Raw genomic sequence first — 27259 nt, forward strand, 5'->3', positions numbered from 1 at the left:
TGGGAGGCCCCAGCGATCTACCAGCAGCTAAAAGGCTCTGGCCGGCTATTCCCATTCTCCTGGATCCAGACTCTCCCTATTTAGAAAGTCTGCTCTGACTAGGTCTTTTCCTTGATGTGGCAGGCAGAGATCATCTGTAGGTTCAATTCTGCCCATTCCATAAGGAGATTTTTCTCGATACTTGCTGGCTCTTGGTTTCTCCCTGGCGGTTGATGTAGGCTACCACTGTTGCGTTGTCCAACATCACGCAGACCACCTGACCCTGGAGCCTGTGGCTGAACCGTAGACATGCCAAACTGACTGCTCAGGCTTCCAGGAGGTTTATGTTCCAGCGCGCCTTTTCCTTGGTCCAACACCCCAGGCCGTCAGTTCCTGACAATGAGCGCTCCAACCTTGGAGGCTCGCATCTGTCGTGAGAATTAGCCAGTTCAGTGGGGACAGGCTTACACCCTTGCCCAGGTGAGATTCCTGTAGCCACCAATGAAGCAGAGGTAAATTGAACAGTCTTGAGACAGCAGGGGAGCACTGGAGTGGACACATGTGGGCCTTTGCCCACAGTACTACCTCCAGGGTTGCCGCCATCAGAGGACCTGAAGATAGCGCCACACCTTGGGGCATATCACGTTTGTCAACCGATGCACTTGGAACATCAACTTCCTTATCTGTGAGGGTGAGAGGAAAACCTTGTCCTGCTTGGTATTGAACCGGACTCCCAGATATTCTAAGGACTGGGAGGGCTTGAGACTGCTTTTGTCCATGCTCACGACCCAACCAAGCTCCTGAAGCAGGGCAATTTGGAGACTCTCTTCTAATGACTTCACACGGATCAAGTGTGGGTGCACCAGAATTTCTCCTTCCTCAGTGCCGCCACCATGACTACCATAATTTTGGAAAAATGTTCTGGGGGGGGTGGTCAGGCCAAAGGGCAGTGCCCGGAACTGATTATGGCAGCCCAGCACCGCAAAGCGTAGGAAACTCTGGTCGTCTTGCCGAATTGGAATATGAAGGTAGGTCTTGGAGAGGTCCAGGGACATTAAGAACTCGCTCGGTTGTACGGTATAGTGACTGAGCACATAGTTTCCATGTGGAAATGAATTACATGTAGATATTGGTTGGCGCTCTTGATATCCAGGATGGAGCAAAAGGAACCCTCCTTGGGTACAATGAAATAGATGGAATGATGACCTGTATTTCCTGGGGCATAGATACTGGAGTTATAGCCTTCAATTTGAGAAGCCTTATCAAGGTAGATTCCACTGTCAGCTTCTTTTGTGCTGGGAGTGGCACAGAGACATCATGAATATGTCCCGAGGAGTGCTGCGAAACTCCAGCGTGTATTCTTCTAGTATGATATCCAGTACCCATCTCTCCAACGTCATCTCGACTCACCGCTGGTAGTAGAGAGACAGTCAACCCCTTATCTCCTTGTTCCGTGGATAGGTCAGCAAAACATCAGTGGGGAGTTCGGGCCAATCCTGAACACGAACCAGCCCGTCTCTTGTACTGTTGACTCCAGAAGGACAGACCTTCCCTAGGACAGAGACGTCTGAAACGTCGAGTTCCTGTAGGGCTGAAAGTGTTGGGAGTCCCTGGACCGACCCCTCATAGGTGAGGGGCGCTGTAACCTCTTTCTTTTTATCTTCCAGTGGTCGAGGTACTTGAGATTCACCCCACTTACTGGCCAGCTTTTCCAATTTGCTTCTAAACAGACGAGATCCCTTAAAGGGCATCTTTGTGAGGTTTGCCTTAGGAGGTCACATACGCTGACCAATTTAGCAGCCATAGCTGTCTTCGGGCTGCTACCACTGAGGCCACTCCTCTAGCCAAGGTACAGGACAAGGTCAAAGCTTGCGTCAGCTAAAAAGGCAGTGGCAGGCTCCATAGCGTCTCTGGAATGCGCTTCTGAGTTATCTGCCTCTCTCCAGAGAAGCAGGCATGAGCAAGCCACCAGGGCACAACAAGAAGCAATCTGTAGTGTCATTGATGTCGTGTCAAAGGCTTGTTTAAGGATGGACTCCATCTATCTATCATGCGTATCCTTTAAGGCTGCTCCTCCCTTCACTGGGACAGTAGTTCGCTTCAAAGCGGCACAGACCAGGGCATCCCCTTTAGGGAAACGCATGCGTTTTCTTGCCACCGGATCCAGTGGGTATAGAGCTTCCAGTACTCAGCCACCTTTAAAACTAGCTTCCGGGAAGTCCCATTCCAGGGAAATCAACTCCTGGATGGCTTCCAGCATCAGAAAATAGCAAGAGGCACCAGGATGGGATTCTTCTTTGGTTCAGTCATAGGGTCCATGCCAGAATTCCCAGAGTCTTCAGGGTCTGGGAAACAAAGGCCAGCAATTCATCTCTATGGAAAAACTGTAACATGGTTCAATATGGCTCCAAACCTGGAGGAATTTCCCCATCTTCCAAGGAATCTGGATTCCCTTCTTAGGGGCGGATTTTCAGAGCCCTGCTCGCGTAAATCCGCCCAAAACCGGGCGGATTTACGCGAGCAGGGCCCTGCGCGCCGGGAAGCCTATTTTACATAGGCCTCCCGGCGCGCGCAGAGCCCCGGGACTCGCGTAAGTCCCGGGGTTCTCGGAGGGGGGCGTGTCGGGGGCGTGTCGGGGGGCGGGCCCGGTCGTCGTGGCGTTCCGGGGGCGTGTCGGCAGCGTTTTGGGGGCGGGTACGGGGCGTGGCTACGGCCCGGGGGCGTGGCCGCGCCCTCCGTACCCGCCCCCCGGCGCACAGCAGGCCCGCTGGCGCGCGGGGATTTACGTCTCCCTCCGGGAGGCGTAAATCCCCCGACAAAGGTAAGGGGGGGGGTGTAGACAGGGCCGGGTGGGTGGGTTAGGTAGGGGAAGGGAGGGTAAGGTGAGGGGAGGGCAAAGGAAAGTTCCCTCCGAGGCCGCTCCGATTTCGGAGCGGCCTTGGAGGGAACGGGGGGAGGCAGCGCGGCTCGGCGCGCGCAGGCTATACAAAATCGATAGCCTTGCGCGCGCCGATCCAGGATTTTAGCCGATACGCGCGACTACGCGCGTATCTACTAAAATCCAGCGTACTTTTGTTTGCGCCTGGAGCGCAAACAAAAGTAGGCTGTTCGCGCTTGTCTGAAAATCTACCCCAAAGTCTGTGGTGTCTGGGTCCCTGCCAGGGATACCCTTGGTGAGACTAGGCATGGGCTGGGAGAGTGAGGCTTTCCTGGCTGGGATTCGGCCAGAAAAGAGGCAGGAAAAAAAACAGACTGCACCTGTACGAAGGCTTGAAGGCCTTGAAACAATTCCACCCAAGAAAAGGTCACAGAATCCATGCCTAGCCCAGGAGGTACTGGGGTAGGTGCTGCTGAATTTCCTTCTCCCATGGCAGACCCAGCCCCTGGATTACACAAATCTGGGGTGCTACCAGTTAAGTTCATGGCTGACCCATTCTTTGAATGGGAGGAGCTGGGCTTAGCAAAGTTCTGGGAGGCCAGATTTCAAGCCTCCTCACAGTGCTGACATAGGTAAGAATCAAGGTCAGACTGAGTAGCCCTAATACGGCAGGCAGCACAAAGGGAATGGCGCTTATGTTTCTTTGCTGCCGGAGCCATTAGGAACTGTAACTACGTGCTCAGCTGGCTAGCGCTTGAAATCATGTGCACACAGATTTTGAGCGCCTCTGCGATTAGCTGTGAGACGTCTCATGTGCCCATTACCTAAACTCTGCGCCTAAGGAGGAGTGTGTGTATGGATGCACGCAACACTGGAGTGCACGTAAGCATGCACATATGCATGACGTTACACGCACAGCATGTGCGAAGAGCCGGCATGCACGGCACCTACCGACACTCTAAGGTGGACAATGGAGACGCACAAAACCGCGCACAACATGGCGCCGCCATGGCCTATCACGCAGTGTCCCCACAGAGCCTGAAGCGGAGCCGCTCAACCCGCTCGGAAGCCCACTTCCCCTTACCCCAACAGGATTGGGAACATCATGAGTATGGTGTGCCAAGCAAGGAGACTGGAGGAATATTTACCTAAACCTCTCCAACGTCTCTCATTCAAAAGGAATCCTCTTCTCTCTTTACTTACCTGGGCTCAGTGCTTACCAGCTGAGTACAGAGACTGTCTCCGGCTGCTGGGAGAGAATGCTTTGGCAGTCACTGCCACGCTATGTTTCCTGCACCTGCTGCCTTTCAGCTACTTCAGCAGCAAAGTCCACACCGGGAAACGGCTACCAGACCAAGGCACACATCTGAGGGATCTCAGAAATTGCCTCAGGCATTCTCAACTGGGAGAGGGACCTTTAGGTATCAGTACAGAAGCGCAGGGCTCAATCTTTCTCCAATTTAAAAGGTAAAATCTCTTCTTCTAAAGAGTACGGCAATCCCAACAGGGAAAGCACGTCCACATCTGCTATGAGACAGATACTGAAGGGCTGAGGTCACTGCAGGGTGTATCTAAGGAGACGTCACCTTTGAAACCTGACTCCGTCTCCATCTGCTAGCAGGGGAGCAAACAACCCATTGGTCCTGAGTCCATTTGGCTACATGCTAAGAAATTTCAAATTTCTCCTTCCAAAAAGCTCGAAGCAATCCCCAAAAGGAGATGCACATCCATCATCTGCTGGAGACAGATAATACTAGCAGGCTGGGGTCACTGCAGCACTATATATACTGTGACATCAGCTTGCTCCATATCCATCTGCTGGCAGTGGAGCATAAACCCACTGGTCCTGAGTCCATCTGTCTACACGCTAAGAAAATAGACTAAACTAGCAGGACAACCAGGACTATATATGCTTAAGCACAGCTCACCAAGTGGGGCAAGAGCATTTGAATCCATAGCTTTGATACCCTGGAAGCAACAGGGTAACATACAGGAAACAGAGACTGGGGTACCTGGCCTGGTGAACCTCCAAGGCTGTAACCGGGGAAGCTGCCAGGAGGAGACGGGCAGCAGGACCATGGAAAAGCACACCCCAGAGGCTTAACCGGTGGTTCAGTTTCTTATGTAACCAAAGAATTCCAACTGGATTATGACTGAGAGGCATGAACCCACGTCAATACAAAGGATTTGTCCATTTGTCATTATCTATTATGTTCTAGGCTCTCTCAGTCATTACCTTTTATCATTTCATGTGTTTATATGTTCACTTTCTAATGGAATGTTATTTCTTCTCTACAAAAACAAACTGGATTCAAGATATGTTCATATTTTCCCTACAACACATTTTACATCCAAAATAGTAGAAAATTGTTTTACAATTAAATGTTTATATGAAGCTTACTTTTCTGAGGATATCTTTCAACTGTAGATGATCAAGAAGTAATTTGCCAGAATACACAAGTCTTTGATCCCTTACAGACTGCAAAAGGGAGAAAAAGAAAGTAAACTAACTTTCGCTACAACTGACACCAATTTTAGGGTCATCTTCTAAGCATTTTTTCCATAAATACAGAATCTGAGAAAAGCCTTAGTAAATCAAGCCCTTAGTTTGAAGCAAAACAATTTCTTATGGGGGGTTGAGGGGGAATTTACAACAGCCCATGTAACTTAGGCAGAAAACATACACAAGATAAAAGTCTGCTTTGAAATTTGATATAATACACAAGTCCAATTTGAAAATTTGCATCAGATTTACCTGCACACATTTACACTATTATGTGTATAGAGAAATTTTACTTGCATGCTTTTCAAAACGCAAAATCATTTGCATCAGTGCAAATACCTCCCCAACTGGGAACACCTCCTTGTTGTGGTTAGCTTGGTTCTGTGATAGTTATGTTTTGCATGCAAGGAGAGCGGAGTAAAGAGCACACACATTTAGAAATATAGCAACAAAATATTAATGTGCGGCAATTAACGTAAACTGAACAATACCACTTTAAACAAAATGTTAAATTTTTAATATGTGCACGCAACAATAGTGCACCAAATTTAAATCAAACAATTAGAATGAGTAATCACAGAAAGCCCCGACACGGCCGTGTTTCGCGTCAGGCTGCATCAGGGGGATCAATTCCAAAAAGTCTTGAGAGGGCTGAATCGGCAACATCGTGGTATATAAACAAAGCTTCAGGTCGGGAGAATCCCGAACGAACCCTTTAATGGCGTTAACGAGGCGTGGACAGGCTGAGTCTGTGTCCTGGGACCACCGCGTAAGTAAATGAAATTCCGAACCGGACCAGAGGGTTTAGAACCCTTGAAATTGTACAGAGTGCATATGCGGTTGGCAAAACCGTCAAATGAATTGTGCAACTGAACCCGGCATCTTCAGAAACAAAGGTTGTAGTGAAAACCTTAAAGACTCAGACAGGGGACACTGCCATAACAGCTTGTTTGATCTATAAGAAGCAGTTTGGACAACTGCCAGTAAGTTCTAACGTATTGCTTACAGAGCCTCTCTGTTTACATTTTTTTTTTTCAATTCTTTATTTTCAATTTTGAAAATTTTCAAAGAACAAAACATTCTTATACAGAAAAATCAATGTCCAGTACGACCTGGCCAGGGGCAGAAACAGCCGGGACAGAGAAAAGCAGAAGCTGGCAGTACCAAACCTAGCCACCGGAGGGCGCTGAGGAAGGTAGCAAAGACTACACTTCCCAGGTTCCCTGAACCGACACCTGACCCCTGGCTGGAGAATGAGCAGGAACAGGTGGAGGAAACTGGGACTGATCCCTATGACTCAGCAGAGTCTATGGAAGCTGAGGAGGGGGGGCGTGCCACCGTGGTGGAGCTGGCCACAAAAGCCCGGCTCCTCAGAGTCTGGGGAGGAGGAGATGGAGGTAAGCTGGGAAGAGGAAAGCTCCAGCTGTTCCTCTATGGAGGTGGAATAACCAGGAGGTTGGGGGATGGTAAATCCTGGGTTTATACAAGGATGTTGAAGAGAGGTTAGGAGGAAAATATGGTTTGAATGCGGTTTTAACTCTGAGCTTGCTAAAGAGAGCCTAAGCAGTTAGGCTTGGGGTTTGTAAGGTCAACCAGGCATTGTTGCAGGGCTGCAGCTGGTGAGGCTACAGGACTACATTAAACCCTTTTTGTGATAAGGCCTTTTTCTCTGTGTACTGTTTGGGAGTGCCAGGACTAGGCCTGGCACTCTGACTAGAGGCCGGGAGGAGTCCATAGCAGCGCTGTGCATGAGCTGTGCAAGTGGACGGAACGTGGTATATGAGCGAAGCCGGAGGCCTGAAGCCCAGCAAAGCCCCACAGCGTGCTGAGCGGTTGGGCGTGATCTTGACAAAATATGATATATATATATATATATATATATATATATATATTATGACATTTAAATTATAAGAAAATATGATTATACAGTAATTAGGGGCAGATCAGAGCAAAATACCATGTAAATTCAATCAAACACATAGATAAACTCACCGAGTTATACCATCTATTACATTATTTCACACTGGGACTGTGGAAGCTATAACAGGGGTCCGAGCTACTAAGAATGATCTCAATTGTTTAGGGTCAAGAAAAACAAATTACATTTAAATATCTGATGCAGGCCTTGCAGGGATATTTCAAAACAAAATGTGCTCCCAATTTTAATGCCTCAGGACGAAGCCTGAGGAATTCTTTTCAACGTAGTTGAGTGGATTTAACCACATCAGGGAATATCCATATGGGGGCTCCCATAGAAATTTAATTGTCGATTCCTAAAAAACAAGCGCATCACGTGATTCCTTTCAGAAAGAAAAGCAAAAGAAACTAACATTGATCTCCGTACATCTATACATCTGAAGACATTTCTAACAGATTCAAGGATTGTTCTTGTTCTGAAATTTGTGATCTTTGTTGTAAGTAATAAGCTTTTACTACTACTGGTAAAGCATTTTCTGGTATCTTGAGAATCTGGGTCATATAATTTTTAAACTCCATTGGAGAAATTAATCTCAATAAAGGAAAATTCAAAATCCGAAGATTATGTGCCCGCAAAGCATTTTCTATTGTCTCTAACCTATTAACAGTATTGGCTTCAGATTTAATTTTGTTTGCTTATTCTCAATTAATGACGTTTTTTTCCACTTCATCTGTCTTTTTTGTATATGTAGATATCAAATTATTATTTACAGTCGCTTGCTTTTCTTTTTTTTATCTCCACAATTGTTGCTGAAAGCATTTTTATAGAGCTCAATAGAGCTTAGCATTGTCCAAATCCCCTCAAGAGTTACTACATCAGGTTTAGCTGTTAGGGGGGAAAGAGAGAGCATTCTCAGACATTCCATCCCCTCTTCTTCCACAGTTCCCAAACTCTCCCTCATACCTGGTGACAATGGTAGGGGAATAATCTCTGGAGCCAGCGGTGAAGAAGCCTGTGCAGGACTCCCCATTTCACCTTCCTCTCCTGGGTTCACCACCCCCAGCTGCTGTTGAACGCTGGCACTCAGGGCTCCTAATCGCTGAACACCAATATTTTTCTCCCAGGCCATTACCATGGCCGCTCCTGCTTTCACCAAAGAAGGGCCAGGTATCTCGATGTCTCCAGGGTGATCTGGTTTCCTCGGTGATCCGGGGCTTAGAGTAGTCTCAAGGATCAGGAAGGACAGCTCATACTCAGAAGCTGCTCCCCCAGCGACGGAGCTTCCCGGGTTTGTAGATGGTATGCCCACGAAAAAGCCAGAGATCTGTGGCTGTCGCGAGTTTTCTGAAGGCGAACTAATAGTCTCACCCCTCAGTCGGCCCTCTCTTTTCGTATGAGGCATTTTCGGGTAAGTAAATTAGTTGAAGGAAAATGTCTGACACCTTTCCCCTCCGGCGTCTCTCGCAGGTTCACTGCTCGGCGGCCATCTTGCCCCCCTGTTTACATATTTTAACGATCCTTGTATAGTCAGATTAGTGCTGTAAATATGTAATATTTTCAGTCATAATATATTTGGCTGACTTTCTGTTCTCCAAAAATAGTTTGGTTTGATTTGCAAATCTAATTAAAGATTTTGGCATTACCACCCAAACAGTTAATTCCCCTCATAAAAATGGTAACATGCTCAGTTGGATAAACCTATGTGCATACGTTTACCCTCATATTGGGTAGACAATTTTATAAAACAAATCATTTCCATAGGTAAAGCACAATTTTACCTATTGACATCTCTTTCAAAATTACTCTTAATTTCATTATAATGTGAACAAACAAGTGAAATATCAAGCTGCAAGGTTTTTCTATTTAAATTTAAATATTTCCAATAAATTACAAAAATGTTAGAGTAAAAGCAAGTTTGCTTACCGTAAACAGTGTTTCTGTAGATAGCAGGATGAATTAGCCATGCTGTCATGGGATCTGTCAATCAGGTCCGGGAGGCGGCGCTTGTCAAAGCAGAGATCACAGCTTTGCTCTCTGCGGCTGCGCGTGTGTTCCCGCGCAGGAACGTAACAGGATCTCCTTAGTCTGTGATTAAGCCTTAGTGTAGTCGAAGACTTGGTGACTGCCAGGGAGGAGGGTGGGTCAGCATGGCTAATTCATCCTATCTACAGAAACACAGTTTACAGTAAGCAAACTTGCTTTTTCCCCGTCGATAGCAGGGCTGAAGAATTAGCCATGCTGTCATGGGAGTCCCAAGCTCCCGATCACGTTGTTTATGATATGTATGTTTGTACGTGATCTTTGACAAATGTGGCAGTCACCGTGGACAGGAGGATAGAGATTGCAGGATTGCTTGCCCTATCTTTGCATCAGTGGCTGCCTGTTGATCAAGGCAGTAGTGAGATGTGAAGGTATGGAGCGATGACCATGTAGCTGCCTTGCAAATATCTATGGGTTGCACATTCCTTAGGTGTGCCAATGAGGCTGCTACTGCTCTGACTTGGTGAGCTTTCGGCTCTGAATGTAGTTGTAGTTTCTGTTTATGGTAACAGAATTTGATGCACTGTGCTATCCAGCTGGAGATGGTGTGTTTAGCCACTGGTAATCCAGGTGCCTTTGGGTCAAAGGAGACAAAGAGTTGAGAAACCCAGGAGTCCAAGTTTGTCCTTTCTTTGTAGTATGCTAAAGCTCTTTTACAATCTAGTGTGTGCAGTAGTTTTTCCCTATCATTTGCATGAGGTTTAGGGAAAAAGGTGGGTAATTCCATGGTCTGATTGAGAAACCACTTTTGGTAGGAAGGATGGTGAGTTCGGAGAACGACCTTTTGGTGATGAAATTGCAAATATGGAGAATAATGGACCAAGGCCTGCAATTCACTAACTCTTCATGCTGATGTTACTGCAACCAAGAATACCAGTTTCCACTGCCGAGTGCATGGGTTCAAACGGGGAAAGCATGAGCTGTTCCAGAACTATGTTGAGGTTCCATGGAACTGGAGGCTTAGAGATCGGAGAACGAATATGAGTTAGCCCCTTAATGAAATGAGATAGTAAGGTGTGATTGGATATAGGAATATTGTTAACTGGTCTATGATATGCCCCTATGGCACTGAGATGAACTCTGATGGATGATGTTGCTAGACCAGCTGTATATAATGTATGAAGATAATCAAAGAGCAACTCAGGTGAGCAGTCCAATGGTGGTACACCTTGGTAAGTGCACCATGTAGAGTAAAGTTTCCATTTTTAGCTAAAATTTTTCCTCATTGAGAGTTTCCTGGATTCTAACAAGATGAATTGTGCCGAGGTGGAAACTCCCTGGTCTGTTAGGAGCCTCTCCATCTCCATGCTGTCAAGTGGAGAGATGAGTGTAGGGGTGTAGAAGCGTCCCTTGATCTTGGCAGAGAAGATCCTTGCAATTTAGTAATTAAATTGGATCCATGATGGATAGTCGGAGAAGGAAACTGTACCATGGTTGCCTCGGCCAAGCCGGGGCTATGAGTATCAGTTGAGCTTTGTCTGCTATGCACTTTTGAATTGTCCTTGTTATGAGTGGTATGGGACGAAAGGCGTATAAGGAGGCCTGCCATCCACGGGATTTATTTATTTATTTACTTTTATATACCGCGGCTCGTTGGCAAACATCACCTCGGTTTACAATGAACATTAAGTGAGCAACAGGCTTTACAATCCAACATATTTAAGAAAGGATACAATAGCTGATAACATTCAAATTATAGTATAATAAAACCAAACTAGACTAAGCTAGGGCGTATAGTACTGGGGATCAACTTAAAGGAACATTATAAACAGTACAGAAATTTTTTAGGTCCATATTAGTCATAATGCAGGAAGATAGGACACCAAAAGTAGTTTAGCGTAATTGAAAGTAACTGATTGGAATGGGAAGAAAGTAATATAATCATTTCATAAAATAATTTAATATGAAGAGTAAGGTTCATAAATTGTAGGCTCATTTAAACAGGTATGTTTTTAAATTCTGTTTAAATTTCTTGTGGCAGGGCTCCAAGCGCAGATCAGCAGGTAATTTGTTCCATATGTTAATACCAGCTATCGTAAATGTTCGTTCTCTTGTTGTGACATATTTTATGTTTAAGCGTCGGTGTATTTAGCTTAGCCAGGTGCATTTTTCTAATTGGTCTGTCCGAAGTATGGAATGTAAAGAATTCAGAAGACCAGTGTATATCTTGGTTATATAATGTTTTGTGTATGAGTGTAAGTACCTTGAATATTATCCTAAATGCAATCGGAAGCCAGTGTAGTAGTTGTAGTGCTGGAGTAATGTGTTCATGGCGGTGAGTGTTAGTAATCAAGCGTGCAGCTGCATTTTGTAGCATCTGTAGTGGCTGTATTGAGACATTGGTAGACCTAGAAGTAAGGAGTTACAGTAGTCCAATTTAGGTAATATCGTAGCCTGTAGTACAGTCCGGAAGTCATTTGGGTGTAGTAGAGGTTTTATCCTTTTCAATGTATGAAGTTTGTGGAAACCACTTTTAATAGTGGAAGTGATGAATTTTTTTAATGTAAAATGATTGTCAATTATGACACCAAGACTGCGGACTTGTTGTATTGTGTGATGGTCGGATAGAGGTTGTAGAGTAGGGTTCGATTGGTTGTTGTTTTGTGAAGAAATAATGAGCAGTTCTGTTTTGTTGGTATTTATTGCTAATGAGTTTTCAGTTAATAGACTCTCAATTTCCGCTAGTGCAGTATTCCAAATTTTGAGCGCATTGGGTAAGGAGTTATTGATAGGGATTAGAATCTGCACATCATCTGCATATATAAAGTGTGGGAGACCTAGTTTCATTAATAGCTGACAGAGTGGAGTGATGTATATATTGAAAAGTGTGGAAGATAGGGAAGAGCCTTGAGGTACTCCTTGTAGCGGATTTTTAGGTTTGGATTCCTGCTGGCCAATTTTTACACTGTATTTCCTGCCGTTCAAGAAGGATTCAAGCCAACCTAGAGCACTACCAGCAATGCCAATTTGAGAGAGGCGTGTTAAGAGGATGTTGTGATTGACTGTGTCAAATGCTGATGAAATGTCCAGCAGGGCAAGTATATATGATTGACCAGCGTCTAATGCTTTTAGGATAGTATCAGAGAGTGTTAGAAGGAGTGTTTCAGTGCTGTGGTACTTGCGGAATCCATATTGAAATGGGGAGAGTAGTTGATTTTCATCCAGGAATTCGGTGAGTTGCTTGTTGATGACTTTCTCTAGTATTTTGGAGAGAAAAGGTAAGTTAGAGACCGGGCGAAAGTTTGCTGGATCTGTAGGGTTTAAATCTTGTTTCTTCAGAGTTGGTTTAATTATGGCGTGCTTGAGTTTGGTAGGAACGATTCCTGAAGTGATAGATTTGTTAAGAATCTTTGTTATAGGTATTGCAATTCTTGAAGGGATGGCGAGGAGTGTTTTTGTAGGTAAGATGTCAAATGGGTGTGTTGCTGGTTTAGCTTTGAGAATACCTTCAATTTCTGGTGTCGTTGCGGTTTCAAATTTTGTAAGTGAGGCAGTGCATAGGCTGTGTAGATTTGTATTGTAAATGGGTGGTCTGTGTGTAGAAGGAATCAGTGGAGAGGTAGTGCTGGTAAGGAGATTAGAAGGGGATGAAGAGGAGATACGGTTCATAAAAGCGTTGATTTTGTCATGAAAGAAGGATGCAAGTATTTCACATTTATTTTCATCATCATTATTTGGATTGAAGTTAGTTGGGGGAGTGATGATGGAAGAGACATATTGAAAAAGAGCTCGAGGATTGAATTGGTATTGGTGGATCTTCAAAGCATAGTAGGTTTTCTTGGCTTCGTTCGTCATTATCTGGTATTCATGGTGGAGTGACTTAAATTTCTGTAATAAAACAGGAGTTTGGTTTTTACGCCATTTCTTTTCTATTTTACGGAGTTCAAGTTTCACTTTTCTAAGGTCCGGGGTGTACCATGGCTTTTTATCTTTCTTTTCTGTGTTGATTTCTTTAGTCTGTAGCGGGCAAAGCTTATTTGCAACGTTGTTGGTTATGTGGTACCAAGAGGAACAGGCCGAGTTGGCATCAGTGAGGTCTAATTTAAGGAGTTCTTCTGAGAGTGCTTCAGCGATGTCTTCAGTTTTGCATTGTTTTCTGAAGGTGATGGTTCTGTTTTTGGTGTGAGAAGAGATGTGGTTGTGAGTGATAGAGCAGCATAAATAGATCCGGTAATTGTCTGACCAGGGTACGGGTGTGCATTTAATTAGATTAGAGTCAACAAGAGCGTGACCTTTGTGAGTGGGGCCCGAGATCAGTTGTTTATATCCAAGGGCATTAAGAATAGTAACGGTAATTTCACAGGCTGGAGTAGGTGGAGAGCGGTCAAAATGGAGGTTAAAGTCTCCTAGGATGATTGCTGGGATGTCAACGTTGATGTATTTAGAAATATATTCAGTGAGTAAAGAAGGGTTATTTTCAAATATGCCTGGAGGAGCATATATAAGGCATATCTGTAGGGCTTTTGATTTAAGTAGTGCAATTTCAATTTTGGGCGGTGAAGAGATGGTTTGCAGAGTAAGATTGAATTTCTTTTTGGTAGCCAGAAGAAGTCCGCCTCCTTTCTTTTTAGGTCTCGGCACGGAGAAAATATTATAAGTGTTTGTAGGTAGTTGATTAATAATGGCGGTGTCTGTTTTTTAGCCATGTTTCTGTTAATGCACAGATATCAAGGGATTCGTCTGTAAGGATGTCACTTAGAAGTGTAACCTTTTTTTGGATGGATTGAATATTTATAAGCAATATGGAGGTGGTCATCAGTCCTAAGATTTGGGACAGAGGTGAAGTCATGATAGGAATTAGGGATTTGTCGTATGGAATGTTGAGCTTGGTTTTTATGGTATTGTGTGCAAAGTTTGTGTATTTGAGGATAGGGATATGAAAGGTGTTCATTTCAATGAAGGGATAGACTTGAGTAAGCAGTTGTGATACTTGCAGTTGAGAGGAGAGATCTTGGCAGTCCAATTTAGGTATATCTCCTATATTCAGCAGGGGTGCCCTCCAGGGGTGCGCGCCAAAGGCAGGCCCCTTTGGCGCGCCAATGAAGCCCCGTTTAAATCCCAGCAGGGCTGGCTCAGATTGGTGGGCGTCAGTACAGTGGGCGGGCTTAGACGCGGTTTTTTTTTTTTTTTTTTTTTTTCTTCAGGTTTTGCTATTTTCTATGGAGCGGTCGCGTGATCGGCGATCAAGCCGTCCGGGTGGGGATAAGGAAGGCATCTTGGGCGATCCTGAATTGGCTTGGTCTTATCGAGCAGAATTTGGGAACTTGAGCATTCATCTATCGAAGGTGTCCCCCACTGCATGAATGTGTCTTGGGCTATTTCTGTATTGAATATTGAGTGCCCATTCGTGAGGATGAAAGATGCAGCTTAGCTTGTCCGCTCTTGTGTTTGCAACTCCTGGTAGGTAAGTTGCCTGGAGATGTATGCAATTTCGGTGAGTGTGTTCGAAGATTATCCATGAACCTGACCCTCCTTGTTTGTTGATGTAAAACATCGCGACTTGGTTGTCCATGTAGATCATTACCCTGCATCCTTTCAGGTGGTCTTGGAACACTCAACGCATTCCAAATCGCTCTAAGTTCTAATAAATTTATTTGCAAGTTTTGTTCCGAGATTGTCCATAACCCTTGTGTTTTGTAAATCTCTAGGTGTGCACCCCAGCCCTTGCGAGATGCATCTTTAGTTAATACTGCATTGTGAGGAGGGGAACTGAACAATGCTCCCTTGGATAGGGTGGAGTTTAGGAGCCACCATGTTCTATCTTTTCTCATTTCAGCGGTCAATAACTTCTGTGTCAATGGTTGCGGGTGCTGTTTCCATTGACGTTTCAAGCCCCATTGCAGGCGTCTCATGTGTAGCCTGCTGTTGGGAACCATAAAATTCGTCGTTGCTATGTGGCAGAGGACTACTAAAACCTGTCTCGCTGAAGGTCTCCGAACATGGTTCAAGGTATGTAACAGAAGATGGAATTGTGATATTCTGTCGCTTGGTAGGTATGCCCTGTTGCGCGTAGTGTCCAGGCATGCTCCTATGAACTGTAACTGTTGTGTTGGTTGTAGGTGTGATTTCTGAAAATTGTTCACCAATCCTAATTCTTGCAAGCATTGTATCATTCAATGAAGGTGCTCGAGTAAGATGTTTGGAGTTGGGGAGATTATGAGCCAATCGTCCAGATATGGAAAGATGGTTATACCTTGTTGTCTGAGATAAGTCACCACCACTATCATGCATTTGGTGAACACCCTGGGTGCAGCCGATAGTCCAAAGGGGAAAACTTTGTATTGGTAGTGTTGATACCTGTAGCGAAAGCATAGGTAATGCCACGAGGATGGATGGATTGGAATGTGTGTGTAAGCATCCTTCAGGTCGATGGAACACATCCAATCGTTGGTTTGAATCAGAGGAAGGATTGATTTCAACAATACCATTTTGAATTTCTCTTCGGTGAGAAATTTGTTCAATTCTTAGGTCTAGGATGGGCGAAGGCCACCCGACTTCTTGGGTATGAGGAAGTATGGGGAATAAAATCCTACTGATTGGGTCCACAGGTAAATTTGTCTAATTGCTTGTTGTTTGCAAAGCAAAGCAATTTCCTCCCCCAGTTGTGGTTGGAAGTTGTGACTCTTGAAAGTGGAAAGATGAGGTAATATGGGTTTTGTGACAAATTGGAGTTGGTAGCCGTGACATACTATCTCCAAAACCCATTGATTGGATGTTATTCTCTCCCAGGCAGGAATGAATCCTGCCGGGTGGTGCTTGATGTTGTGGTGGTGGCTGGGTAGCTAAAAAGATGAAGTCGCTTTCACTGCAGTAGCCGGCTGTTATACCTGCTGTCTCTGATTACGTGCTTTACCTCTACGTTGGTTTGAGGTATTCTGTTATGGAGCAGGATGCTGATACGCAGGGTAAGCCTGTGTACGAAAGGACTGGTAAGATCTGTAGGGTCTCCTGGCATATGAGTGCCTACGAGTAGATCCAATATAACAAAGGCCCTAATCGCACCCTTGCCCCCGGCGGCCCCCAGCGCCGACCACGCGGCACGCAGCCGCGATTTGAGGCGCCACCCTCAGCCCTCCTCCGGGCCGCGAAGCAGCCAATCCCAGCCCGCACAGCCGCCAATAGCAGCAGGGCCAGGAGCCCTTTAAAGCGACCGCGACGCCGGGAATCAGCCTCTTACCTGCTACAGCCAGCGTCCCCGACCGTGCGAGGCCTGCGCAGCCGGCGCCGAGACCCACCGGGGTAAGGCCCTAATCGCACCCTTGCCCCCGGCGGCCCCCAGCGCCGACCACGCGGCACGCAGCCGCGATTTGAGGCGCCACCCTCAGCCCTCCTCCGGGCCGCGAAGCAGCCAATCCCAGCCCGCACAGCCGCCAATAGCAGCAGGGCCAGGAGCCCTTTAAAGCGACCACAACGCCTAGGCGTCGCACGCCGAAGGGGAGCACGACAAAGGGGCTTGCCCCTTTGTCTCGCCCCTTCGGCGTAGCCCCGAGGAGCCCCGTTAACCTTCCAATGAGGTCCTGCAAATTAACAAAGCCCCCATGCAGACAACACCACCCACCTGGGCATAACTACAGCTACCTGAAACATCACCAGCCTACAACCACACTATCGAAGCCTAGTCTCAAGGTGGACCGGCACTGTCCGTTTTTATAGCCCAGATACCAACGACAGCAAAGTGCATTGCATACCCCATCACAGGTGCCCAGCAACGGAGCAACGGAGAATGAGCATGATGTGTTTGTTGGATCATCCCAATAAGTAAGCTACCTATCTGCACGTTTTAACACTGTTTCTGGCACTACTGCACTCTGTGACACACTGACTCTGGGACACACCGGGACACACCGGGACTTTTTGATCGTACTATTCGCACCTCTGCTTTCTTCACACTGGAACAAATGTATATCACATGTGCTTCAGTACCTGTTCTTTTAAGTGCCACTCTTGCTTGAATTGCCTTATCACTACTGCCCACTGGGATATATTTTCCTCAATTGCAGATTGTCTGTTTTTTAGTAAAATTGTCTCCCTCATATGTGCTATGTGCCATCTTCCCATCCCTATATCTTACCACCCCCACCTGCGTAAAACCTTCCCTTTCCATACACACCCCCCCATCTCCCGGAAATCATTAATTCCAATCATGATCTCCCCTTTCACCCAATTTCTAGGCCTTGCATCTCTAGCTATTACCTTAATCAATGTACAATCCATACTCAAAAAAGCCCCCATTCTCCATGATCTGCTATCTGATGACAATCCTGATATATGCGCCATTACTGAATCATGGCTAAAAGATTCAGACCACGTTTTCCTTAACCAGTTACCCCACCAAACCTACGACATTATTTCTATCCCCAGACCCAAGAAACGAGGTGGAGGGCTACTCCTGGCCACTAAAAAACACCTTAACCTTAAACTCCAACCCACCTCCCCACCCCCCAAACTGGAAATTGGGTTACTCAAATCCAACACCCTTCAAGTCTGCCTCATTTATGCCCCCCCTGGCCTTCTGGAGCATGACCCCTCTCCTCTTATTGAGCTCCTTGTAGACAACATCAAGCCTGATATCCCTGCAATTATCCTCGGAGACTTCAACCTCCACATGGATGCTAACCCCAAATCCTCTGCCTGTGATGCCCTCCTGATCTCCCTCTCAGCACTAGGATTCAAACAGACTATTACTACCCCGACGCACAAAGCAGGTCACACCCTTGACCTTATCTTTGTCAATTCCCACATCTCAATTCCCAACTCCCCCATTGCCACCCCTGTCCCCTGGTCCGACCACTATATCATTAATACCACCTGCACACTCAACACCCACCCCTGTACCCCACACACACAAAAAAAAACGATCACCTTTCGTAGACCCTGCCCCCCTGAGGCCATATCCCAAGCGATCGAAACAGCCACCAAGACCCTAGACCTTTCAAGTCCGGATGCAGCCCTCCACTCTTGGAATAATATCACCTCTACCATAGCCGAGGAATTATGCCCTTTGATCCACAAAGATATCCCCCATCAGAAAGATAAAAAACCATGGTACAACAATGATCTAAAAATACTCAAGCAGACCCTTAGATCCAAGGAGCGCATCTGGCGTCGGCTACCCACACACACACACACTACAACATACAAACAGACCCTACACAACTACCGTCAAGCCACCCTCAAAGCCAAACGTGACTTCTATTCAGCTAGAATCCATGACTATCAATTTAATTCAAGTGCCCTCTTTTCCTATGTTGCTGATCTCACAAAGCCCCCCCTTCCCACACCCCATGAAAGCAACCCCATGGAAAAATGTGAAGAGCTCGCAAAGTATTTCCACAATAAAATTGCAAACATCATCAAGCGCTTCCTCCCTACGCCTATCCATACCCCTCTGCTCCCTATCCACAATGGCCCAATGCTGAAATCACTAGACCTTACTTCCACTTCAGATATAGTGTCTATCCTAAAAAAGATAAAACCAGCATCCCATATAGCAGACACTATCCCCACAAAAACCCTCCTCTCTATTCCCACCTCTATTGCTAAATCCTTAGCTGACATAATAAGCTGCTCGTTAGCATCGGGCATGGTCCCAGACCCACTCAAAATTGCGGTCGTCAAACCCCTCCTCAAAAAACCATCCCTCAACCCCTCTGACCCAGCAAACTATCGTCCTATATCCAACCTCCCCCTGATTGCCAAAGTACTTGAGAAGGTAGTCAATTCCCAAATTTCAGACTTCCTCGAGGACCACCACATTTTACATCCATCTCAATTTGGGTTCCGCAAGGAGCGTAACACAGAAAATCTCCTGCTAGCAATCACCAACACCATACTCATAGGTATGGGCCAAGGGACATCCTTTCTCCTCGCAATCCTTGATATCTCAGCTGCCTTCGATACAGTCAATCACCAAATCCTACTTTCCCTACTAGCAGAAATAGGCATCGCAGGCACTGCCTTATCTTGGTTCTCATCATACCTCGCCAATAGAGAATACATAGTAAAAATTGACAAAGCTGAGTCTTCTCACATCCCCCTCACACAAGGAGTTCCTCAGGGGTCCTCACTCTCTTCTACCCTGTTCAATATTTATATACTGCCCCTCTGCCACCTGCTCTCTGACCTAGGATTGAACTTTTTCTTATATGCCGACGACGTTCAAATCCTCATTCCTATCCAAAATACTCTAAATGAAACCCTTCAACTATGGGACTCCTATCTTACATCCATCAATTCTCTCCTCTCCAATCTCCATCTTGCCCTCAATGCTTCTAAAACTGAGATACTCATAATATCTAATCAACCTGAACTTACCCTCCCCAATATTACACCCTCCCCCCACGTCTCATCTCCAACTGTCAGAGACCTTGGCATCGAACTTGACCAGCGCCTCGATTTCAAAGCCCACATTAAATCCCTTCTTAAGGGAGGCTTTTACAAGCTTCACATCATGAAAAAGCTAAAACCACTACTCCACACACAAGATTTCCGTCTAGTCTTGCAGACCACTATCCTTTCCAAAGTGGATTACTGCAATTCCCTCCTCCTTGGCCTTCCAGAGTCGACCATCAAACCCCTACAAATCCTGCAGAACGCCATGGCAAGAATCCTAACGAACACACGAAAAAGAGACCACATCACCCCCATACTGAAGGACCTTCACTGGTTACCCATTTCTTTCCGTATACAGTATAAAACCCTCACCATACTACACAACCTCCTCTACAAACCCAACCCCTGGCTCAAGGACTCACCCCACTTCCGCATAACCAACCGTCCTACCAGATTCTCCCACGCAGGTACCCTACATACCCCCTCCCTCAAAATCGCCCATCTCACCTCCACGAGAGAAAGGGCCTTTACCATAGCGGGCCCTTCACTCTGGAATACTCTCCCTACCTTTCTCCGCCTTGAACCCTGCCTGGCCACCTTCAAAAAAGGCATAAAAACGTGGCTCTTCAGAAAGGCCTACCCGGAAACCAACCAAACCTAAACATTTCCACATAATCTACCCCGATTCCAACCAATCCTATACATTCCCACTTAATCCCCCCCCCCACTCAGATTCCCAGCCTCCATCCCCCCACCCCACCCGCCCTTTCCCCCCCCCCCCCCCCCCCTAAGGCTTTCCCTTCTTTCCCCCTCTTTAGGCCTTTTTTCCCCCTCCTTTTTTCCCCCCCCTTAGGCCTTTTTTCCCCCCTCCTTAGGCTTTTCCCCCCCTCCCAAGGCTTTCCCTTTCGCCTCTCCTTGCCCGCCTTTCCCCTTTATCTTCCTACAATTTTACAAAATTGTTCAATTTAGTCCGATATAATCAATCCTATGCTAATTGTCACTAATGTAAATATTCCTTTTTCTGTAAATAAGTTCCTTTTATCTCTTATGTTAACGGTTGTTTTTTATACTCTCACTCATGCTACCTATCTTTCCCCTCTTTTCTTCCTGTCTCCCTTCCCCCCCCCCCCTTTCTTGCCTGCTCCCATCCCCCGGCCCCCTGTTCATTGTAATTTCCTCCTTTAACTGAGTTACTTGTAAACCGGCGTGATGTGCTCCACGAACGTCGGTATATTAAAAGTTGTTAAATAAATAAATTAAATAAATAAATAAACGTGTGGTTGAATAGTTAGGATGTGATGTTAATGACTGTACTGCTAGAGCTTCTTCCTTCAGTTTACCTACTGTGTCCTGAAATCGTTCTCCGAACAGGTTATCTCCTGTACATGGGAGGTTTGTTAGTTTTTCGTGCAAATCTTCACGTATCAAACTTTAACGTAACCATGCTAGTCTGCGGGCTGCAATGGCTGTCGCAGATGCCCTAGACCTTGTTTCATATGCTTCATAGATTGACCTCAAAAGGTGTCGAGAACACTCTTCCATGTCATGAAGAGGCGGAAGTATCTGATCCGCAGTCGAGGAAAGCATACCTTTTATAGCTTGTATGCACTCATACAGGTATTGTACCATGTAGAATTGATGGTGCATAATTCGGGCATTCAACATTGAATTATGGTATATTTTCCTGCCCAACTCATCGAAATATTTGTTGTCTTTCCCTGGTAGGTATGAGGAATGTGACTGTTTTCTTAAATCTTTGCATCGCCGACTACTACAATTGAAGCATGAGGTAACTGTGGTACAGAGTACTGTGATGTTTTCCTCATACGGAATTTTATGTCAGTTTTCCTGGAAACTGCTGCGATTGCGTAAGGTGTTTCCCAGGATTTCTGTAAGACTGAATGCAGGAGCTCTTGTGGTGGAAGAGATGTTGGTTCCCCTGGAGTATCAAAAATTTTTAGGAGACCAAGGGTTTCTGACCTAGGGTCTGTCTCTTTTTGGACCTCCAGATGTAGTATTGAACCCAATTTTTCTAGAAATTTTGGGTATGTAAGGTCTTCCGGAGGGGAATACGGCTCCTGAGGTTGTTCCTGTGGATCTGATGGAAATCCTGTAGATGATGATGGGGATGTTTGCAGTGAAGGAGAATCAGAAGATGTATCCTGTTTATAAGGTGGTGAAGCTGTTCTGTTTGCTATGGGAGATGTCGGAGGCTCCACCGACTGTTCTCTATTAGTCTGCCTCTTATGTTCCGGAGAACTGTCAGCAGCAATATTAGTCATTTTGAATGATGACTGAAGAGTTTTATAAAAACCTGCTAAGGATTGGGACAATTGATAAAATGCCTCTTTTGTACGAGGAGGCATTATTGTACGATCATCTGGTTCTTGTGACTCACATGCTTTAGGGTGCATTGGAGTATTCTGAGGTAAAGTAGTGTGTACTTTATGGTCTTTCTGTTTGTCGCATATTATGTCCCTCGAATCCTCTGAAGCTGTAGAAGCGGTAGAGGAAGCAACTTGTATTACCTCTCTGTTGGAGAAGGTATTTGAAGTTGGCATATGAGATGATTTAGAAGTTGAAGGGCTTACTTCCCATGTGGCACTCCTCTTTGCCGACTTTGTGGTGGGAGTGTCATGAGTGCTTATGATAACAGTGTGACGAGTCTGTATGACTTCTCCGTGAAGACTGTGATAGTTTTCTCCGTTTTATTGTAAACTCTGTCGAATTATCTCTGGAAGAAAGGGACGTATCTGAACGAGGTGAGGTTATTGATGGAGAGGCTGAAGACTACCTTTGTGAGGGTCCACGTCTTCATTTCAACTCATTTTCTAATACATGAGATGGGTGCTCATGTGTCTTATGCGCAGATTTGGATTTATGCGCGGATCTAGACTTGTGCGCATGTTTGTTTCTGTACGCGCAAGAGTGATCAGCGCTGTCTCTGGCGCCGTGCGTGTAGAGCGTTTGGTTGTGCGCACAGACTGCTTCGGCGCCATGTGCATAGAGATGTTGTGCGCAGATAATTCTTCAGGCGCCGAAGTGTTATGCGCCAACACTTTTGTATGCGCATAAGGCACCTTAGGCGCAGATGGTTTAGGCGCCGAGATTTTTGGCACCAATGTGTCCTGCGCTGGCGATTCTGGCACTTTGGATTTTTGAAAATCTGATGGCCTTTGTCAGCTTGTTACATCCTTACCTCCAAGATTGGAGAATTGAGGATCCCACGATGATGCCCTCTTTTTTGAGGGAGCCGGTAAAATCACAGGGCCAGGCGACGAATGAGCCTCAGATGGCTCCGGTGAGGCAAAAAGTTCCTGAAGTCTGTAGGCCCTTTGCTTCAGTGCTCTGGGTGACATCCTCGAGCAAAATTCACAATCTTCCCCATTGTGATCTGGTCCTAGGCATTGGTAACAGTCATGGCCATCCGTGACAGACATTACCTTGCCGCAATTACAAGGTTTAAACCCCGATTTTATTATCGCTGAGGAGAAAAACAGCTCCACGTGCGATCCCGCGCACAGAAAGAACAGACTGAGGAGATTCCATTACTTTCCTGCGCGGGAACACACGCGCAGCCGCAGAGAGCAAAGCTCTGATCTCTGTTTTGACAAGCTCCGCCTCCTGGACCTGATTGACAGATCCCATGACAGCATGGCTAATTCAGCCCTGCTATCAATGGGAAACATTTAATGTTAAGTGGTGTATTGTATTAGCCAGGATTCTGTATCATCCAATGTATTTTATTTCTTTCTTCCCTATACTATTTTACCACTATGAACATATGAACTAACATAGCCACTGTTACTGATAGAAGCCCGGGCGTTAGACAACCATTACTGATAAGAAGTTAAAGGTCTTGTTTTCATCTCAGTCCTTCAGCTTCTCTAAAAGAAAAGCAGGTAAGTACAAGCATCCATAGTAGATCTATCACCTGTAGTGTCGATATCCATCTCCCAGGAGATATCACATTACTGTAAACATCAACACAATGATGCTCAACAATCTCTCCTTCACCACTGCCTCCAATCTTCTGGGTACCCTTAAGTTTCACTGATACCTATCATCAATCTCCATAAAAACCATCCTAATGTTATGTAAATTGACATTTTTACTATCTGTCTACATAAGAGGTGGGTAATTCTGGTCCTGGATGACCAAACAGGTTTTTAGGACATCCCTAATGAATATGTACAAGAGAAAGTGTGCATTAGAGATGTCCTGAAAACCTGACTGGTTGGTGGCCCTGGAGAATCACAATTACCCCCTTCTGATTCAGAGACAAATGAAAAAATGTCAATTTGCATAGCATTATGATGTTGTCACGGAAACCAGTGCTAGTTATCAGTGAAACAGCGTACCCAGAAGATTGGAGGCCATGGTGAAGATCCGGGAGATCACTTTTTTTTTAATTGGGCCTGTGTAAAGGAGTGTATATCAGGACTGTCCCACATCCCCCCCAAAAGACAAGGACCAGACAATTAACCTGGTCCACTTTAAGACACTGTTCAAAAGGGAATTCTGGTCTGCTTATTAATTACCATAATAGTTTATGAATTTTTCCTCTAGGAACTTATCCAAACCTTTTTTAAACCCAGTTACACTAACTGCTGTAACCACATCCTCTGGCAATGAATTCCAGAGCTTAAGTATGCACTGAGTGAAAAAGAATTTTCTTCGATTTGTTTTAAATGAGCTACTTGCTAACTTCATGGAGTGCCCCTAGTCCTTCTATTATCTGAGAGAGTAAATAACCGATTTACATTAACCTGTTCAAGTCCTTTCATGATTTTGTAGACCTCTATCATATTCCCCCCTCAGTCATCTCTTCTCCAAACTTAACAGCCCTAACTTCTTTAGCCTCACCTCATAGGGCAGCCGTTCCATGCCCCTTGGTTTGGTCACCCTTCTCTGCAGTACTCTAGCTGCTACCTTCATCAATAGCTGAAGGGCTTTTAGATGGAGTTTTGGTAAACCAATATAAAGTGCATTGCAATAATCCAAAATAGATTAAAAAAAACATGTATAAACTGTTCTAAAATCATTTACAAGAAAATATTTGAATTGCCTTAAAGCCCTAAATGTAAAAAAGCCTTTTTTTTTTTTTTACTACCCCATGTAAATGATATTGCAAATTAAAAGCCATTTAAAAAAAAAAAAATCCCAAATCTTGGAAGACTTCCACTGATTTAATTAGCATTATCAAATTGCAAACAAAAAGGGAACTTAAAAATTTCTGCACAGGCAATAGGTAAAAATTCAGTTTTAGCTACATTAAGTAATAAACCATTCTGTTTTATCCATGCCCTCACCTTTTCATTAGATTGTGAGGTATACTGTAGCCATGTTTCAAGGGAATTTATAACCGGAAATAGCAGCTGTAGATCTGCATATATTTGGAACTCAAAATTCCCTCTTTAACTAACAAGTACAAAGGGGACACATATATATTGAACAGTACTGCTGACAGACAAAAACCCTGGGGAACTCCAGAGCACAAAGGCATCCAATCTGAAGAGCTATCATCTATCCTTACTTGTTGTACACGATTAAAAATGACGAAAAACACTTCCTCACTACACCACTAATCCCAATATCAGAAAGCTGTTGAAGCAAAATAGAATTTGATAAGGATTCAAATGTCAGAGACATCCAAAAAAACATTACCGAATGCTTCTGATCCAATTCACAAAAGGATAAGACCTGACATTGACAATAGTAAAAACTCAGTACTATGCCCAACACAGAATCTGCTCTGAAAATCACTTAGAATATTATTTTCATCTAAGAACAATGTTAGTTTTCAATGACTTTACCAATTGATAAGATAACAGGTCAATAATTCGATGGATTCATGCATGGTTTAGAGCAGTGGTTCTCAACCTTCTTTCTGTGAGGACACACCTGAGAGATGACACTCACATGCCTGACACACTGAACACATGACCATCATGGGACTAAATATAAATATTCCTGCATCCACAGGAATCTCTCGCTTCCTAACTATGAGTGCAGCGCAGAACTAAGACATTTCCCTGTACAAGTCACCATACAAAAAAGGTATTCTGATTCTGGTGTCATCTCAATAACAGCATCACAGACTCCCTTCTACTACCAAATGCATTGTAAAATACAAAACCTGGAAAAACACACAAACCCACTCTGTACATGTTTATCAAACCTGCCATAGTAAATCAAAAGTAACTCCAAGAAATGAAACAGCATTAGCCCTACCCATGAAAAGGCAGCAGTTCACCACCAGTGCAATATCATATTGAGAAAATACAACAAATAAGACTGATACAAACCTCTAGTAAAGTACCTCATCTCAGTCACATACACACAGAACACAGACAGACCTACTTTCACCTAATATAGAATACACCACAAATTACAAATGTCGAAACAAAAACTGAAATGGAAACCCCAAGAAGACCTTCTGCTTGCAGTGCAAACTGGAGAACTAGAAACAGAAATATATTTCCTCCTACACTAAGCAAAATTCAAAGATAGAAGAAATGCATATTCTCAAAACTGACATAGATCTTGTACTCCCCCCCCCTCCATGCCAGAATCACACCTCACTTCTCCCAACTACTCAATCGTCCCTTCCCATGCTCATATCCCTGTTCAACATTTCCGACAACCCCCCCTTGCATCCTCTTCCCTGTGCCGCCTCTCTCCCCTGCTCAATTTTCCCTGCCCTTCCCTCTCCTTCTCAGAATACCTCTGACCATCTTTTTCCCACCCATTCCTGCTCAGCATCCCCGACCTCCATCTCTCCCCTCCCATCTCTCTTCCCTGCCCAGCAGCCCCCAACCCCTCTTTCCTCCACCTCTCCTTAACCAGCAACCCCAACCTCCTTTCCCCTATCCGTCCTATCCAGCAGACTCTTGAACTCCTATCTTCCCACGCTTTCCTGCCCAGCACATTTCCCCTTCCTCCTGGCTCCCAGCCAGCACAAGCCTTCAGTCCAATCCAGAGTCTCCCTCCCACTTTACCAGCAGCAGTGGGGAGAGCAAGAAGCAATGAGGAGAGGAAGAAGATGAGGCGGCAGCAGCAGCGGAAGTCAGCAGTGGATCTATGGAGCATGTGCCTCTCTCCCTCATACTCCTGCTTTCATGTCCAGGTGCCATGAGATGAAGAGAGTAGAAGCAGCCTCACTGCCAGGCCAGGCAGAGGAAGATATAGTTTGTGTCCTGCCGGGCCCATATTAACAGGAGTTGGTGATATCTCGCTCTAATCTGGGTGAAAGAGAAGGGAATAACCTCCCACTGGGCCAGGAAGAGGACAAGGAAGTGAGAGTAGCTTCCTGTCATTCACTCATCAGACTGATGAGGAAAGAGCAGCATTCTGTTGGGTCTGCGACACACCTTCTTTGGCCTCGCGACACACTAGTGCAGAGCTTTCCAAACTTTTCATGTTGGTGACACACTTTTTAGACAAACATAATTTCGGGACACAGTAATTAGTCTACAAGCAAACCGGAGGTTAAAGGTTAAATGAACGAAATGTATTTTGACAATTTATGTATGTTTCCTTAAATATATACATAATAAAATGTTTCACGACAACATATCTTGTGAAAACCTTTCGTTTATATTAAAAA

The 27259-nt window shown here is 45.1% G+C and overlaps 1 protein-coding gene across 7 annotated transcripts in view; it reads right to left on the reverse strand.

Annotated features, from left to right (window-relative positions):
• HERPUD2 (HERPUD family member 2) overlaps positions 1-27259 on the reverse strand; it is a 168162-nt gene that overhangs the window by 99673 nt on the left and 41230 nt on the right. For 6 of the 7 annotated variants that reach the window (XM_029589484.1, XM_029589481.1, XM_029589483.1 and 3 more), the window contains exon 4: positions 5259-5336. The exons of the other annotated variant lie outside the window; for it this stretch is intronic. In XM_029589484.1, the coding sequence (XP_029445344.1) occupies positions 5259-5336 (78 nt within the window). The remainder of the gene's footprint in view (positions 1-5258; positions 5337-27259) is intronic. 7 annotated transcript variants of the gene reach the window in all.

Source organism: Rhinatrema bivittatum, chromosome 2 (genome assembly GCF_901001135.1).
Source record: "Rhinatrema bivittatum chromosome 2, aRhiBiv1.1, whole genome shotgun sequence".
Taxonomy (NCBI): Eukaryota; Metazoa; Chordata; class Amphibia; order Gymnophiona; family Rhinatrematidae; genus Rhinatrema; species Rhinatrema bivittatum.